The sequence below is a fragment of the Triplophysa rosa genome, linkage group LG19, assembly GCF_024868665.1.
Source record: "Triplophysa rosa linkage group LG19, Trosa_1v2, whole genome shotgun sequence".
NCBI classification, from domain to species: Eukaryota; Metazoa; Chordata; class Actinopteri; order Cypriniformes; family Nemacheilidae; genus Triplophysa; species Triplophysa rosa.
In genome coordinates this window covers 1898313-1916088 of record NC_079908.1, presented here as the reverse complement: position 1 = coordinate 1916088, position 17776 = coordinate 1898313, and the positions used below count along the sequence as shown (strand labels likewise).

Genomic DNA, 17776 nt, shown 5'->3' with positions numbered 1-17776 from the left:
CTTTGGTAGTGAAAATAAGACTGACTTAGTTTCACTACATAGAACACAGCTTCTCTTAGACATGATGCACACGTCACGAACGAGCTAGTACAGTGTTTGGGGAGGAGAGAGTTAAGTTTTCGCAGTCAGTAGGCGGGGATTTTTCTAGTGACGTAGGTACATTGTGGTTAAAGATTCGGACAGGTCATGGCTTGTTCGCGTGATTCAGAGTCGATTACCTTTTTTATAAGCTAATAACTTTGTTATTCGTTCACCTTCGGATTTACAACTTGGCAGATTGCTTACATTCAAACACGGCAAAATTAAACACTTCATGAAATGTATTTTTTATGATCTCGAGGAATGTACTCTTTAAAGTTACGTGCTAATAGCGACCAAGCTGTCCATGTATTTTTAAACAGATAGTTTAAACTAGCCTACTTCTTTACTTGACAGGGGAGCAGCTGACAGTATCACAATGCTGACGAACATCATTTATTGTAATCCGGCAAACTTTGTGTAAGCAACGAGTACAAATATTCATCTTCTCCTCTGTCATGTTCACAGCTCTAGATAGAGATGAATGGCTTCCAGTGGGGCAGCGGATGTGTTTTCGCCCCCTGAGTGTAAACGCGGAAGCGGCCGTGCATTGAGTGCATACAGGCTACTAGTACTGTTTGCTTTACGTACTTACAACAGCAGAACAAGAAATGGATTTCTCCAGCAGCAGCAGCGAAGAGGAGTTTATTGTTTTTTGCCTGAATGAGCAAAGGAAGAGAAAAAGACGATATTGGGCTGAGAAGAGACAAGAGCATGGGGAGTTTAATAGATTGATCCAGGAGTTAAAGCTGTACCACGATCGTTTTCATCGTTACTTCAGGACGATGGTCTGGGGGTTAATTAGTTACCAAATGGCATTTGCATTGCAGCTGTACTAGTTAAACAGTTGTAAAATATGTGTACACTTGACTTCAGGGACGTGCACAGACATTTTGAGGGGCATGGGCTCAAATGGAAAAAAGGGCACTTCTCATTTTTGTTTTAATTTTTTCCAAACAAAATGTTAAATATATTAAAATATTAATATTAAAACTTTTTTTAAATCCCTCAGACTCACCCAATTGTTTCATGTTGTTTCCTTTTACAACAATGGTCTTCTGTAGAATTCACAAATTTTATCACAAGAACAGGCAACAACAAAGGAAATTAAGCCACAATGTGTATGTTTTCTATGCTAACGTTTCAAGTATATATTTAGGATAAATGACTGCACAAAGGAAAATGACATATTTTCACAAATAATTTGTTTATTTTGCACAAGCCAATAAACTGTTTTAATTATTTTGGTGTTATTGGGACACCAACAATGAACTTCACACTAAACTGAAAAAGGCAGTTGGTGCTAACTTGTTATTTTACAGGACAAAAACCTGCAAAAATAATTAAAACACACTGCAAAAAATGATTGACAAAATACAAAAAAACAGCAGCTTAACTAATTATTATTATTATTAATATTTATTGTTGCTATAATTACACTTACTGTACCACGCACGCGCACACACACACACTGATGGTGACAAGAACTTTGTTTCACATTTGAAGGAGGGCGGTTTAGATCTATCAGCATACACAACATATAAAATGGATAGTTATTAGATGAGGAGTCTGACATCAAACTTATCAAGTTATTGTTTAAGGCAGGACACTTTATGTACTGCTCAATTTTGAGATGTTGGTCTATTTTGCTTTCATGTCTTCTTTTGCTCTAATGGAAAGAAAATTTCCAAAATACACAAAGTTGTTTGTTTTAAGCCTTCTATACCCTCGTCTGTTTGGTTCTGTAGATTTCTTCTAAATTATCCAAAAAAAAGCTTCATATATATCTGCATATGTAAACATAACATTTCAAGGGAAAAGACTCTTGATGTAAGTCATATTAACTAATAACTGGTGGTATGCTTTAGTTATTTTGTTTATCCTGTTCATCTGAATTGCCTGACAAATGTATGCAAGTTAGCACATTGTAATTACTTAATGCCTGGTTTACATATCAATGAGGCGATTCTGATGACGTTATTAATTTGACTGTATTCAGCTGTCATTTCTCCATTAAGTTAGCATGTATGCCAATGATATACTGCCTTAGTGAAACTTTAGCTTACTCATTAGCTCATAAGTGATGGATGTTAGCAAAACAATATTAGCAGTTTGTCTTTTGGATAATTAGGTGTGAATTCGAAAGCACATGTAGCTAGTCTGTTCATCACCACTCACCTCCACACCAAGACAAACGCTACTGGAAAGGAGGGAGGTCTTCATTTCTGCGGCTCTCTGCCTGATGTGCCAAACGTGCTACACACACAGCTGTGCTGCGCGTGCGCGCTATTTGCGGCTGCGTTCCTGCGTGGCAAGTACATCGGAGACGCGGATGGGAGAAAGGCATCGGAACTCTCAACATTTCCCGACCTGACCTGAAGTTTTCTAATTGTTTTTGACAGTTAAAGCCGTGCGCAAACAGAAACACATACGCGCGCGCATACATATATCCATTAAAAAAAATCCCAGAAAAAGGGCACTTTCTCTCGAGGAAGAAAAAGGGCCTGGGCTCAAGCCCCCAAAGCCCCCCCTGCACGTGCCTGCTTGACTTGATGTTTGTTTACATGTGCCTGTGCTTTCTACCTACAAGCAAAACTGCTTAGTTATTGTATATAAAGAAAAAGAAAAAGAAAGAAATTTGAAGAACTGATTGTATTTGACGACTTTTACTGGTACCGCCAATATATTTGTAATATCCCATACTACAACATAACATGTGAATTGTATTCATATGAAAGATTATATATATATATTAGTTTATATATGCTGTTTATATATTTGAATGCCACCTCAAATTATGCCACAGAACTTCTTTTTTGTCCTGGTTTTTGTAGTCGCTGTGACTTTTTTCAAAACGTTCTGTCTGTTCTGACAGTAACACCTCGACATCCATTCTCTCACAACAGCTTTCTGAGCCTTTAGCACCCCCGCGTGCCCTCAGTGACTCTAGGCGCATGACATAAAATGTTTGATTCTTATTGGACGGTCTGTTTCTTCACTTTCTTCGATTTGTCGCACTAGACGAAAAAAAACCTTCACATTTTCACCGCGCAGATATTCGCTGTCTATATGAAAGGCTTCATAAGAATCTATTGTTTTTGTTCTAGAACGTTATCGCGACGAACATTCGCACCGAATATTTGCGGGCAATCTGAATTGGCCTTAAGACCTTGATCAATATCCAGAAACAACTTAAATTAAATTTGGATAATCATTTAAGTGATTTTTCATAAATATGTAATATGTCACATTCAAGCTAATGGTACAGTTGATGAATTTTGTGGTAAATAGTTACAAAAGTACTTCATATCTCCTTAAACACAGCATTAATGTATAGATGAGAAGTAAACCAAAAAAATATATAATATTTGTATTTTGTATGAATATAAATGTATATATTTTTTACAATTTCTTCATCAACTGTTGTAGCCAAATTGACCCCAGTAGTGTAAACAGGAAACGAGGACCATATATGGGTTAAAGCATTACATAACAGGTTTTTAAAGCCTAAATATAATTTGTCCTAGAATTAGGAAAATGTTTCCAAAACTTGTGTTCTAGGATCAGTTTGTTTATTCTTTTAGGTCTGTGTAAACTGACTGTACATGACTCTTTGATGAGAAACAATTATGCGTTGCATTGTGGGTTGTCCAAGCGCTTGCACTTTCTCAAATCCATCGATAAATTTAATTTGGCAGTAAAAATATATTACTGAATATATTTACTACTCAGCCGGCATGCTCAAGTGTGTTAATGTAATTCTTAAGGTAATTTTTATATTGATTACATTAACAGCCCTAGTAGGGATGGGCGATATGGCCCTAAAACTCTATCACGATAATTCCTGGTATATGTTGCGATAACGATAAAAATGACGATATATCCACAACGCCATCCACCGCTGTTTTTTGCGTCAAGTGATAGTAGCTGCATGTAGTCTAGACCCTCAGAAAAACAAATATTATCAAAAAGTAAAACTTACCCCAAATCAAACAGCTCCTAAAATATACCTACAGTATTTTTGTAAATATAAAATATAATAGTGAGATTCGACTTCAAAAGCTTGTAGTAAAGAAAAGTTAAATGAACTAAAGCTCAATAAACACATCATGTCATACCTAAAACTGTATATATTCTATTGTTGGATGGAAACGATTGATCGCATCACGCTGTTAATCACTTTCTCTTGAACTGTGTGAACCTTCTCTTCTCACAGCAACATACACTGAATCTGTCTATGACTCGCGCTACAGAAAGAGAACAGAAAAATGCGGATAAAAGAAATCTAATTAAATAATCCATGCATTTATACGCTCATAAACGTATTTAAAATAACGTAATACAAACTCGCATTTGTACTGTATGTAAACAGCCAGCAGTGCTGTGCACGCTGTGTCGCTATGAAAGCACATGTGGGCGTGAGCTGCGCACGGGACGCTCCGTTCATCCTGTATATAACAGGCAAGAAATCGTATTAAACAATTTGCGCACGCGCGCATAACATCTAACGAATGTTTAAATAAATACTTTTAGCCAAACTAAATGTTGTGGTGTAACGTATTACGACTATCAACGAATACTTAAAGGCGCAGTTCTTGAAAATCAGCGGCCACTAGCGTTGTATTATAGTTTTGCAACGAATCTCCCTTTCGAAGTACGACGGTGGCCGCAACAGTAAAAAAAGATGTCATCTACTGAGACAGCGGATAGCAGTGATACAAGCAACGATGTTTCTTTACAAAGGTAAGGCAATATATTAACGTAATTAATCATTTAACATGTATTCTATTGCGAAAGTTACTGTTACAATTCTATAATTAGATATATTTCTTGCGTGCTATCTAGTACACGCTGAGAGTAGTGAAATAACTAAAGTTAGCTAATCGTAAATAGCAACGCTGTTCAAAGCGTTTGATCTGACAGCGACATAGGCAGTTAGGTGTAAGTTAGTAGACGTTTGTCTCCACCTTTGTAAAGTCAGGAACAACCGGAGTACGTACCGCAGGGACGGAAAAACATTATTATTTGGAGGTTATATGGCCATTTGTATAAAATGCTAACGTTACCATTTCAACAAAACAGTTGTTTGGTAAACACTGAAAAAGTGGAAACATTGAAAATGTTGAATTATCTTACCAGTCTAGCAGAAAAAAGGCAACTTCGGCGTCGCCTTGAAAACATTTGTCTTTCAACAGTGCCTTCCATCTGGTAATAGATACACCGATGTTTATCCTGGATTTCTGCCGCCGTTTGTCTCTAATTCGTCTGGCAGCATCACGTTTGCGCTTCTTTGACGACGGAGCTTCAGCTAGACGACGACTACTCCTCCCTTCTCTCCGTACTACGACTTACTACTTTGTGCGTCTTCAACTCAGTGATAAGCTGCGTCTAAAAAAACACACGAAGAAGACCAACATATACGAAACGCGCTCTGTAGAGCTGTTTGTCCGTTAGAGCTTACTGTACAAAACATGGCTGCGCAACATAACAAATTCCATGTAGATAGGCCCGCTCCCTATGTAGATACAACTGGTTTATTATAAGGTAATAAAAACATAATTTTTCATTACGTAAGGTTTTTATACACATCTAAAGACACAGTTTTGTATGTTATATTGAATTTCTGTTAATATATCATACAAAACATCCCGCACTGTACCTTTAACAAACAAATTAAATAAAACGAAAGTGAAACTAAACATTAATTGGATGCATCTACAGTGCCAACCTAAACGAGATTTAGAGCTCGTCTTTTAGTGCAAATTCTTTCTCAGCTTCACGTCCGCCCTCCGCTATACCCGTTTTCGCTTCACATATGAGCTGTGAATGGGTCTCACAAAGAAATACGTCATCAACTAGAATTTATCGTTTATATCGCGTGAAGACTAATTCCTATCGTGTGGGGAATTTCTACCGGTATATTGTAAATATCGTGATATAATATCGCCCATCCCTAAACCCTACTACATATAAACTCAAAAAAGAATGTCTTGATGATTCTCTTGATGTCTCATCATTGTTCATTGACAAATATAATCTACATGCATGTGGAACGATCCTTGGATGCAGTCCAGAGAAATTCACAGCAATGTCTGTAATGTTAAGATGCCAATTGCACAAGACAGTGTTACAGGGAGGCAGGAAGGACAGCTGATCGACAGCTCATATGCAGAAGTATCTGCAAAAGGTGGGAATAAGAAGTCTTACCAGTCAGGTATTCTAAAACTGCAGCCATGTAAACCGGAGCCCCAACACCAACACGATATTTGGGAAGTCCTCTTTTAATGTAACGCAGCATTCTGCCGACAGGGAAGATAACTCCAGCCTTAGAAGACCGGGATGTCTTGGTAATCTTTTTCTTTCCACCACGGCTAGACATGTTGACTCTCCTGCTTTGAGGAATCGAAGACAAAAATATAAAAAAAACTTGTTTAAACCAACTCATCACACGTTGTGATTTGGAATACGTTTTGGAAGGTTTAGTTAAATTATTTAGATATACAGGTCCAAAGTTTTTCATACACATCAATTATAATGTATGTATACTATTATATTGCAAGAAAGTAAAGGTCAAAGATGTTTTGGTGATATGAAAGTTCAATTTACAGGACATAGCCGAGAAAACAAAAACACGTAACTTACTCTACATTATACAGCTATTTTCCATTATTTCTTCTAAAGAAGGCTATTCATGACAGGATTTTTGTAAACATGCAAGTACAGTAAAAATGATTACACCAATCAATCGACAATTATATTGTAAATGTTTCATATTATATTCATATATATTAATGTGTATACGTTTAGAGCAAATGATCAAAGCGAGTTTACAATCGCATGACAGCGACACGTACAGGCGCATTTAACACGTCATCCAAGTTTCGGTCTTTCTGAATCAATAACATTTCTATTACAGCGTGTTAACGTTATGCACTAACAAATAACACTTGATTTTGAGTAAATGGCGTCCGTCTCATTTAACGACACCTAGGCTACTCCACACGTAGAAAGCGATGATTTGCGTATGAGTCTGTTTATTAGAATAAACAGCAAGAACTTCCTGGTGAGCTGAAAGTAGAGCCACGGCTCATGGACTATACTACATCAAACAATGATCGGTCATTGTACGAGAAACACTCAAGAGAGTTTCTAAATCAAACGCACTGATGTCGTCTGATATCTTACAGTAGAATGCGCGACGCTCTGAGTTTAGTCCACTATTGCTTCAAGCGCAACCAACGTCCCCGACACCCACAATCCACAGCGCGGTACGGCAGAGACCGGCGTCTGTCGCTAGAAGCCGCTGTAGAGTAAACATTTGTGCGAGTACGCGCCTGACTGACGCTCCTTCCCCATCCGAGTGAGCGCGCCGGGATCTAATGAGGCTGTCAAAATATCAGAAACTAAACGATTAAGTCTAGTATTATAAATATTTTTATTGCACGATTATAGTGGCGAAAAGGATTCACAATAGCGGTCTCGCTAATAATAACAATTATTATTAATATAATTTAACATTTGATCATATCAATAATTAATCACAGTTATTGTATCACGGTTATTGTCAATGCCCTAGTAATGAATTAACGAGAAATGCTGCAAATGCTAACCGCATGAAAAGTGTTTGCAAAACGTGTTCGCATTGCGTTTTATACGTTTTGTATGATGCAGAAATTTCACGTCTAAGCCTTAAAGGAATAGCTCACTCAAAAATGAATGTAATTTTACCAATAAAATAAAATAAATAACATTTAAACGGATTCATAAATGTTACCCGACTAAAGCCTTTCTCAGGAAATATAAGTCAGACACTGAAGTGAACTGCAATTTTTGTCAATCTGACTGTCATGGCTCTGCCTCTATTAGTCATGATTTTCTTGGTCCTGTAGCAGAGCCATGACAAAGCCTTTGGTTATGTGTGGAGAGAAACATATTATTGTCCTTTTGACAATAATATACGTTCTCTCCAGTGTCTTGTCATTGGCCCCGCCCCTCTCGTTTCCCGTATTACTTCCCGGCCGTGTTCCGTTACCCTCTCATGCCCTGTGTCATTATCCCTCGTTTGTCTTTCTTATATATACCCTCTTGTTTCTTTGTCCTGTGCTCGTGGATTGTACTTTGTACCGTGTATGTACTTCGTGCCTTGTACTGTGAGTTCCTGTTCGTTGTCTGAAACTTGTGCCTTGTTTGTGTGTGTGTGTGTGTGTGTGCGTGTGTGTGTGCGTGCGTGCGTGCGTGCGTGCTTTTTCTTTTTGTTTTAAATCTGCTTTCTTTTGATTGTTTGACTATTCAAAATAAAAGAGAATTTTACATGATTAATTCATGTCTTTTGTAAGCTAAATTTCACATTCATAAACGAAACCTCTATTTTCTTTGTTCAAAGTTGACAATGAAAATGTGGAAAATATTCTTAAATTCTACTCATTTGAAAGCTATGAAAACTGTATCTCTGTATTTATCCTTTGTCTTCTTAAGATGTAATTTTATTACCTTGTTTTTTTCAACCCTGGCAAGTCTGTATGTTTTTATTTATTTTTATTGCATTATTATTTTTTTATTGTGGTTAACATCCTAGGTGTATATGACTTTCTTTCTCCAGCAACACAATTTGAAAGCTGTCCTGGCTTTTCCAGCTTGTTAATAGCATTGGAGAGTAACACATTTTCAGGATCCAAAAAGCACATATCTCCGTCATAAAACTAATCCATAAGATAATAATATCAACAAGATGCGCCACCGCCGTTACAATGGCGAGGAATGCAACGCTTAATATGGCCGCTCTAGCGAAGGAAGTCCCGCCTTCCAGTAAAACTACTCAACTCAACTTTATTTTATTTTTTTATTTATTTTGTAGTAAAACTACAACCACTAAAACTAGCCAATTGTCAATCAATAAAGACTGACGATTCTCTCCTAGAAAAAGGTGATTTTTAGCGCAATTTAAGTTTAGAAAACCAAAGTTATGATACAGTGTTGTGTTGTGTAATTGTCAAAAGATGGCGCTGTAGTCCAGATCTTGTTGCCTATAAAAGGGCAGAGTAACAATGCAAGGTTGTTGCACCTGTTGCCTATCATGTAATGCCTGGCTATGTTGGCTTGCTTATGGACTGGAATAAAGATTTTAGAATTGAGAACTTTCGTGTCTTCATGCTTTGGATTATCTGGATTGAAACATAACAAATGGCGACGAGGATTTTGCTGTTCTACATAGGAAGAATGTCTGCTGTTGCTTCTTTTCCCACGCCATTCTTACCATGCCCTGGGGCCTCATTTATAAAACTGTGCGTAGGATCCTTACTAAAAGTGAATTTACGCCAGAATGCTGAAAAGGGCGTACGCAAACAAAAATTGAGATTTATATAAGCCTGACATCCAATCCGCTTGTTAAGCCTGACGTCACGCACCATATGGACGTATACTGTTTCGGGTTCAACCGCTATCAGATGCCATAGAAAAATAACAAAAACTTATGTAAAACTTTATCTCCGTAACGAAATCACAAATGGCCACACATGAGATTCATTGAGATTTCCATATTAATAATTGTTATTATTATTATAATTATATTAAAGCCAAAGAAGGTCTCTGCAGCATTTATATGTTTAGGCTACAGCATTTAGACTGATCATTAACACCTCATTAAAATCCACCTCATTAATTACTGGTGTCCTTCACCGGAGATAAAATTTGAAGATAATTGTTAAAGACGAATGTTTCTTCATTCCGGTTTTGTTATGAACTTGGTTAGAACCGATAATGAGGACATTTAGAGAAATGATTGTGCGAGAGTTTAATGGCTGTATTTCCCGACTTTGACATTCAATGATTATGCACAGTAAGGAAAATATATTTAGCTATTTATTTACACTGAGTTATTTGATGCTGTCATATATTCTATGCAGTCGGATCATCTCCTCCTCATGCGCTCATAGTGTGATGGTGAGGCAGCGCTGATTAAATATTTAGATTTAATTTTTATTTAAGATTTGAGTTTGATTTTACAAGAGCTGCATGAAACAAGTATCGCTCAATACAAGCGCAAATAACTCTGCAGATTTAATCTTCATGATAATGAGGATATTTAAGGTCACATTAAATGTGTGTGAGGGATTAATGCTTATAATCGTTTTTATCACACTTACCTTTTGCAATCTAACTTGAGTTCACTAACTCACCATCGGTGTCGCCAAACTGCTCAGTCTCCAAAATGTCCGTACGCATGGGTCAGAGTTTGCGTGCAGGTGCGCACGTTTTTCCGTTAAGTTTGTTTTTATAAATCCCATCTTTTACGTGGGAAGTGGCGTACGCCTCTTTCAGGGCATGTTTTGTGCGTACGCAACAGTTATAAATGAGGCCCCTGGTGAGCCATCTATACCTTTGGCTGTTTGGCTCAAGTCAACAGGCTAAAATTATTTCAAATCAGACTTCAGTACCTGTTCAAGAAATACAAGCCACGAGTGTACCTGCTCCTGCTGTTGTTCGTTACAATAGAAATTTACCTGTGAACCCTGTGTCTGTGCCTTCAAAGTCTGCTGCTACTTTCTTGACTCGTGCATGTTATCGCTGTGGGTCTACAAAGCATCTTGCAAATGATTCCAGATGTCCTGCAGTTTCTGTAAATTGCAATAATTGTCAAAAGTTGGGACATTTTTCAAAAGTGTGTTGTTCACAGCAGACACGTTCTGTAAATGCAATTGAACTGCCTGAACTTCAGATTCTTTACATGCATGATTCAGAATTTAATAAGATAAAGTGTACTGCTACTATCATGACTGCATCAGCTTCTTTTCTTGTAGAGTTGATTGTGGATTCTGGATCTCCTGTGTCCATTCTGCCAAAATCTGTGTATGAAAAACACTTTAAACAAGACTCTTTGCTACCTCCTTCTGTTAATTTAGTGACTTATTCACGTGATCCAATACCAGTGCTTGGCTGTCCTATTATTGTTACCAAGGATGATATTGACTGTAAAACGTCAATCTTTATAGTTGAATGTGGAACTGCTCTTCTCGGAATGGATTTGATTAATGGGACTGCATCTAAAATTTGAAGGTTCTTCCATACTTCCAGAACCTGCTCAGTCATCAGTTCCTGTAATGCGCCTTTCTGCTTCTGTGCCTGTTGCTAAGCTAGGATGTGCAAACGGCTTTGTGCATAAGGTAAAAATTTCTCCAGATGTGAAACCTGTACGTCAGAAACTCAGACGGCTGCCTTTGTCTGTTAGAAATGCTGTCAGTGATGAACTTCAACGTCTTCTTGACTTGGGTGTAATTGAACGAGTGGATGCATCTCCGTGGATTTCTCCAATTGTAGTTGTTCAGAAGAAGTCAGCTGGTATTCGCATGTGTGTAGACCTGCGAGAAACAAACAAAGCTGTTGTTGCAGACAGTTATCCTTTGCCCCATATTGATGAGTTGATGTCTATGCTGAGTGGAGCAACTGTCTTTTCTACAATTGACTTGGAGAATGCTTATTTCCAGCTCTTGTTACATGAAGAAAGTCGTGATTTGACTGCATTTATTACCCATGAAGGGTTATTCAGATTCTGTCGAGTACCTTGTGGCCTGGCTTCAGCCCTCTCTGCATTTCAGAAAATGTTGGCAACTGTACTGCAAGAATTGCCAAATGTAGCTAATTATCTGGATGATGTCATTGTCTGGGGACGCACAAAAAGTGAACATGACCACATGCTCAAAGTGGTTATTCAACGCATACATGATGCAGGTTTACAATTGAATGACTCAAAGTGTCACTTTAATCAAAGCAGTTTGCGCTCTCTGGGTCATACTGTGTCTGCACAGGGTATTTACCCCGATGAAGATCATCTCAGTGCAATGCTTCATGCTCCTGTTCCCAATGATGCACACCAGCTCCGTTCTCTTCTTGGATTGTTGTCATGGAACAATAAATTTATTCCAAATTTTGCCACAGTAGTAGAACCATTGCGTGCTTGCAAGGTTCTGAGTTCAGCTGGTCAGAGGATGCTCAGAAGAGTCTCAATACTGTGAGGAAGTTGTTACTTCAAAGCCCTGCATTAGCAATTTGTAGCGAGGAAGGCGGGACGAGAGCCGTGGGGCAGGAAGGCGGGGCCGGTGGCGTGAGTGATAATGAGTATCAGCTGTACGCACACCAGTCCTGCATGCCTCACGGGGGAGCTCGGGAGCATAAGAGGACGAGCGACGGGACTGCCGACGAGAGAGGACCGGGCCCGGAAGTGTTAAGTTTTGTTTATGTTCGTGTGGCCGGCAGTCGTCCGTGAGGGGCTGCCGGCCTGTTTTTACTGCTGTTTATTGTTTATTTATTTTTGATTAAAGCGTTTGAATGTTCGCCGGTTCCTGCCTCCTTCCTTCCGTTTTATTGAGCTTTGCTACAGCATTGTTTGACCCCAACTTGCCCACTATTGTTTCAACGGATGCTTCAGATTATGGACTTGGTGGTGTTCTCTCTCAAATTCATGAAGACAACATAGAACGTATTGTTGCATTTGCTTCAAGAATATTATCTACTGCTGAACGTAAATATTCAACGATTGAAAAGGAAGCTTTAGCATGTGTCTCGGCTGTTGAAAAATGGAGAACTTACCTGTGGGGCCGAAAATTTCTTCTACGTACAGATCATCAAGCTTTGACAGTACTCCTCTCCTCTAAATGCACGGATCGCGCTGCAATGAGGATAGCGCATTAGTCAGAGAGACTCTTGTGTTTTAACTATGAGGTGGATTACTTTCCTGGCTCTCAAAACCAGGTTGCTGATTGTCTTTCCCGTCTGCCTTTACCTGCTTCTGATGAGGATCTTGCTGATACTGAACCTGAGTTTGTTGCAATTCTGTCTTCTGAAATGTCTGCTGTGTCTCCAATTGAATTTGCTTCTGCTTCTCTAACATGTTCAGAAATGGTTGCATTACGTGCTCAGATTTCTCATGGATGGCCTTCTTCATCAGCTGCTGTGGATGTAACTTTACATCCATATTTTCAAGTACGTCATGAACTTAATGTGCAAAAGGACTACGTGTTTAGAGGAGCACGTCTGGATGTCCCTGCTTCATTACGACATGTTTTGGTAAATTTGGCCCATGAAGGTCATCAAGGAATAGTGCTCACCAAACAGCACATTCGTGAACTTTACTGGTGGCCTGGGATTGACTGCTTGGTGAATGAACAGATCAAGAGTTGTGAAGTTTGCCTGTCTTCTGATAAGACTACCAATGTCCGTGTTGCACGTTTACAACCTGTACCTTTTCCATCTACGCCATGGGAAAAAGTCGCTGTTGACATTGTTGGCCCATTTGAAACTGCTACGTGGGATTGTCGGTACATTATGACACTGATTGACTATCATAGTAAGTGGCCAGAAGTAGCCTTCACTTCTTCAATCACAAGTAAAAATGTGATAAATTTCTTGACATCAGTTTTCAGCAGATTTGGAAATCCTCATTACATCGTATCTGACAATGGATGTCAATTCAAGTCAGTGGAGTTTGCTGCATTCCTAAAAACTAGAGATATTCAACTCATACATACGTCAGTGTATCATCCAGCTGCAAATGGAGCTATTGAAAGATTTCATCGTGTAGTGAAAAGTTGTATTCAATCTGCTATTCTGTCTGGAAAGGCATGGAAATCAACAGTAACAGAGTTTCTTCAAATATGCCGTGCTACTCCACATTCTACTACTGGACGGTCTCCTTCGGAGTTACTTTGTAGTAGGAAAATGCATACTCATCTCAATGTTCTTCCTCTTCCTATTGCTTGTAAGGATGCTGCTGTAAATAAAAAAGTGTCATTGGCTCAAAAGAAGAAGAAAACATACACAGACCTTAGATGAAGAGCCAGTACTCCTAAGTTCAAACCTGGAGACTGGGTGCGCATACAAACTCCAGTTCATGTTCCAAAAGGACATCCTAGGTTCTCAAAGCCTTTGAAAATTGTACGTCAGCTTGGTTCATGCACTTACCAGCTATCGACACCGGCAACCATATATTATCGCTCAGCTACCTTACGGTTATAAAGTCTGCAGATAAGCTGATCGTCAGGCTCCCTCATCCATCAGGTACAGAAACAACAGAGTCAACTGAGGTAACTAGCCAAAGTGACAGTGAAAACATGCCAAGTACAACAGCTGGTCCGCAAAGACAAACCTCAATGGCCTCCATCAATTCTACAGAAGACACAAGGACATAGTATAGTGCAGCATTGATTTTAAAGATGCTTCTTCCAGAACTATCCATTCCCCCGACACGTGATGCCCTGCACCAACACTGCAAAAGGACAAACTACCAAGCAGTCATAATGAGACATTCTCTGAAAGGTATAATGTGTGCCCCTTCACCCGTTGGCAATGGATGGCACCTCGAGGATGGGGCGTTAACAGTGACCTGGGTGACTAGAAATCCTGCCCCTGAATGTGTGCTGCAGGTAGTCCACTGCAGTTGCAAGCAAGGGAAATGTGAGACTGGAAGATGTTCCTGTATGTCTACAAGACTGTCTTGTACTTGTACTGATTTTTGTCGGTGCCAAAATTGTGCATATGTTTCAAAGGAAACAGAGGAAAGAGCAACATGGGATGATGGCTCCGATGATAGTGATAGGGATGATACTGATGAGTAAAGATGTGCTGTGCATTATCTTAAGATGATTTTCAGTTGTAATTAATCTGTTGTGGAATCTGTCTGTTCATTTTTGGCATTATTCATAATTAAGGGGGGTGTGGTCGTATTTTGAGTCATTTCAGCCAACGTGGGCCAAAGTGTGCTGCTTCTTTATGTTTCTGTGATTACCTACTGAACATTTTGATGTATAATAAATCACAGTTTTGCTAAAATTACAATGCGTATGTTTAATTTTGTTTGGTGCCAATCCATGAAGTTGAAGCATATTTTCTACAAATTTGCCATATTTTATGGTCTACATTCACATTTGAGTGTTTAATGCACCAAAACTTTTCTCAAATGTTTAGGTACATGTATAAAGGTCAGTTTGAGAGAGATTTTGTGTTGCTAAAATGAATATAAATAAAGTTATAAGCAAAACCAGCAGCATTAAATTTTCGTTTTTTTGTATTCACAATTATACACATTTATGGATTGTGACAAAAAAATGCAGGATTTGCATTTTGCGGAGAACTTTTAACATGAAGTCCAAAAGGGTGTTGTCTATGCAACAATGCATTTAAAAAGTAGTGCCCAGGCGTGGGAACGAAAATCAATTTCTAGCCACTTTTTCCTAGTTCACCTTATGGCGTATTTCTCCTGTTTACTTGATACGATCATCAAAAGACCAGAGTCAAAACCTCCCACTGAGAGTGTTGATAACCTTTTGTTTCTCTGTTGGGTATTTTACGACTCCTAAGCTTCAAAGCAGAGGGGAGAAGTCTCTCGGCCTAATCTGAAACTTGGCTAACCAGAGAAACTTCTCTGACAAATAGGAACGTGTGATTCAATTGTCCTTTTCTATAAATATATCTAAATATCTAGGTTATATGTTGTCGCTCTTGCCATTTTTAAATAATCTGTAATTGTTAAATAGGCAAGTTAATTCAGGCTTGTTTGTATTCGTACCGCCGAATGAATCATGTCTTGATGCACTTCAAACCTTAGCATATTTGATATATAAATGTTTGTCTTCACAATTCCTCCTTGTTTATATACATTGTGTGACCATAGAACACTTTCTTTTCATTATGTTATAATTGGGAATGGTATTTTGTAAAGTTGCCAGGAGGTCATAAAGATGCAAATTAGCTGTTGAGTGGACAAAGAACCTCTTCCCTGCTCAACTCTGATTGGTCGATTCAAACTCAGGTGGGCCTGCCCTCTCGTGAGTTTAAATATCGAGCCTGCTCTCTTCCTCTTTCTCACTTCTCTTCCTCTTTCTCACTTCTCTTCCGGCTTCGTCTCTTCCTCTCGTCTCTTCGGAGACTACCCTCCCCCCCGGGGGAAAGGATGGAACAATGGACTTCTACTGCCACGTGGTTAAGCCATGCGGGCCGATCACGAGGCCCGCAACTTTCTGCAGGCCTGCCCTTCTGAACCCTTTTGAACAATTCCATCTCTACACGCACATACGGATATCGGTCCAGCACAGAGCTTGCAAGTATCCGTTTCTATTTATAGAATAGCTGCGTTAAGTCGGTGCCTCTTTTTTAAAGATGATTTTTATTGGTGTTCAGAAATCGCTGCCATGCCCTCTCTCTCTCTCTCTCTCTCTCTCTCTTTCTCTCTCCGCGCTTCCTAGCACATTTGTGTTTCATGTATTTGTTTGTTTTATGCGATCATCATTGTTTTGTTTACCATGTGGAGTAGAGTTTAATAAACAACCATATATATTCATTTGTGATGGGTTCTCTGTATTCACGCTCACAAAATTGGTCCCTTTTACTGTGTTTCGATTTACCTTTACTCTAAATCCTGTTTGGTAAAGTCACGTTACTTATGGCCACGAGATAATGTAAAGTATATAATATCATTGAGGCATTCGCTGGACGAATGCATACAAGTATTGTTATGCTTTATATTACTAATCAGAGACCGTATATTTGATCACGATTATTATACGTATTTTCCTTTGAGCTAAATTAATTCCTTGACTGAAATTGATGTTTTAAATAACTCATTTCATGGATATGATCTTGAAAGATCTGGTGGACAACCATATTTGGTGAGCTTTGCTCATCAATATAATAACATTAGCTATAATCGCTACATAGCTATCGACACCGGCAACCATATATTATCTCTCAGCTACCGTAAGGTTATAAAGTGTTAACCGGTGTTGCGCCAACACAGACTAATAACAGATACGTTCAAAAGTACAGGACAGTAACAAAAAATGTACAAATAACACTTACAAATCCAGGAGCAGGACCGCTAGGTCTCCATCCGTTTTGCAACCCATTGCCTCTTGCTGCTCGCGCCACCGAGTGTAAGCCCGTCCGATATTGATTCGTGACCGGCCTCCTGTCCGATCACTCTCTCTTTCTTTTCTTTGCTTCCTCCGACAAAACCCTTTGTTTTTTTGTCTGACCCTGCCATGGTGATGTTTTGCTTCGTTTCGTCTTACTGTTAGCTGTGCTGTTGGCTAACTTCTCCCAGGTTACGAGTAAAACGTGACGTATGCCGTAAAGCAGGGGATAGGCGGGGCATGTACCGGCCCGAACACCAAAGTTACAAGTGCAATTTCAGTCGATAGGAGGCTGCTCAGGTAGCAACGGCAGTAAAATTCGTCCAGTTAAAAGTTAACCTACCACTAAAATTAATTTTAGAGACATTATTTTAAGGTCAAAAAGTTGCTTGTTGTCGCTTTAAAAGACAGGAAGAGGAGTTGGTTATATCTAAAATAACGTCTCTCTGTAATAAAATGCAGGAAGGTTTGTCAGAAGCCGAGCAAATAGAACTTGCTGATTTGCGGATTAAGTTAGACACAATTTATAAGTATAGGGCAGAGGGCTGTTTTATTCGCTCTAGAAGAAGATGGCTAGAGCAAGGAGAACAAAGTACAGCATATTTTTTTAGAATGGAAAAGAATATTTCTAGAAATTTAACTATTAACTCCTTAAATGTTAATGGTACCCTTACATCTGACCCTAAAGAAATCAGCTCATTTTGTGCAAACTTCTATTCTACTCTTTACAATTCTAAATATTGCAAGAACTCAGCGGCATCTTTCTTCCAGTCTTTGGAGAATGTTAGGTTACTATCATA

The 17776-nt window shown here is 38.9% G+C and overlaps 1 protein-coding gene across 4 annotated transcripts in view; it reads right to left on the bottom strand.

The window, feature by feature from the left end:
* The window catches only part of LOC130569937 (core histone macro-H2A.1), a 51940-nt gene extending 44559 nt beyond the window's left edge, over positions 1–7381 (bottom strand). For 2 of the 4 annotated variants that reach the window (XM_057359921.1, XM_057359918.1), the window contains exons 1-2: positions 7264–7381; positions 6286–6467 (exon numbers count right to left, since the gene is read on the bottom strand). In XM_057359921.1, the coding sequence (XP_057215904.1) occupies positions 6286–6457 (172 nt within the window). In that variant the 5' untranslated portion in view covers positions 6458–6467; positions 7264–7381. Of the gene's footprint in view, positions 1–6285; positions 6471–7242 lie in introns of all 4 variants that reach the window. The other 2 variants (XM_057359919.1, XM_057359920.1) reach the window with 2 other exon arrangements.
* Between the last annotated feature and the right edge of the window lie 10395 nt (positions 7382–17776).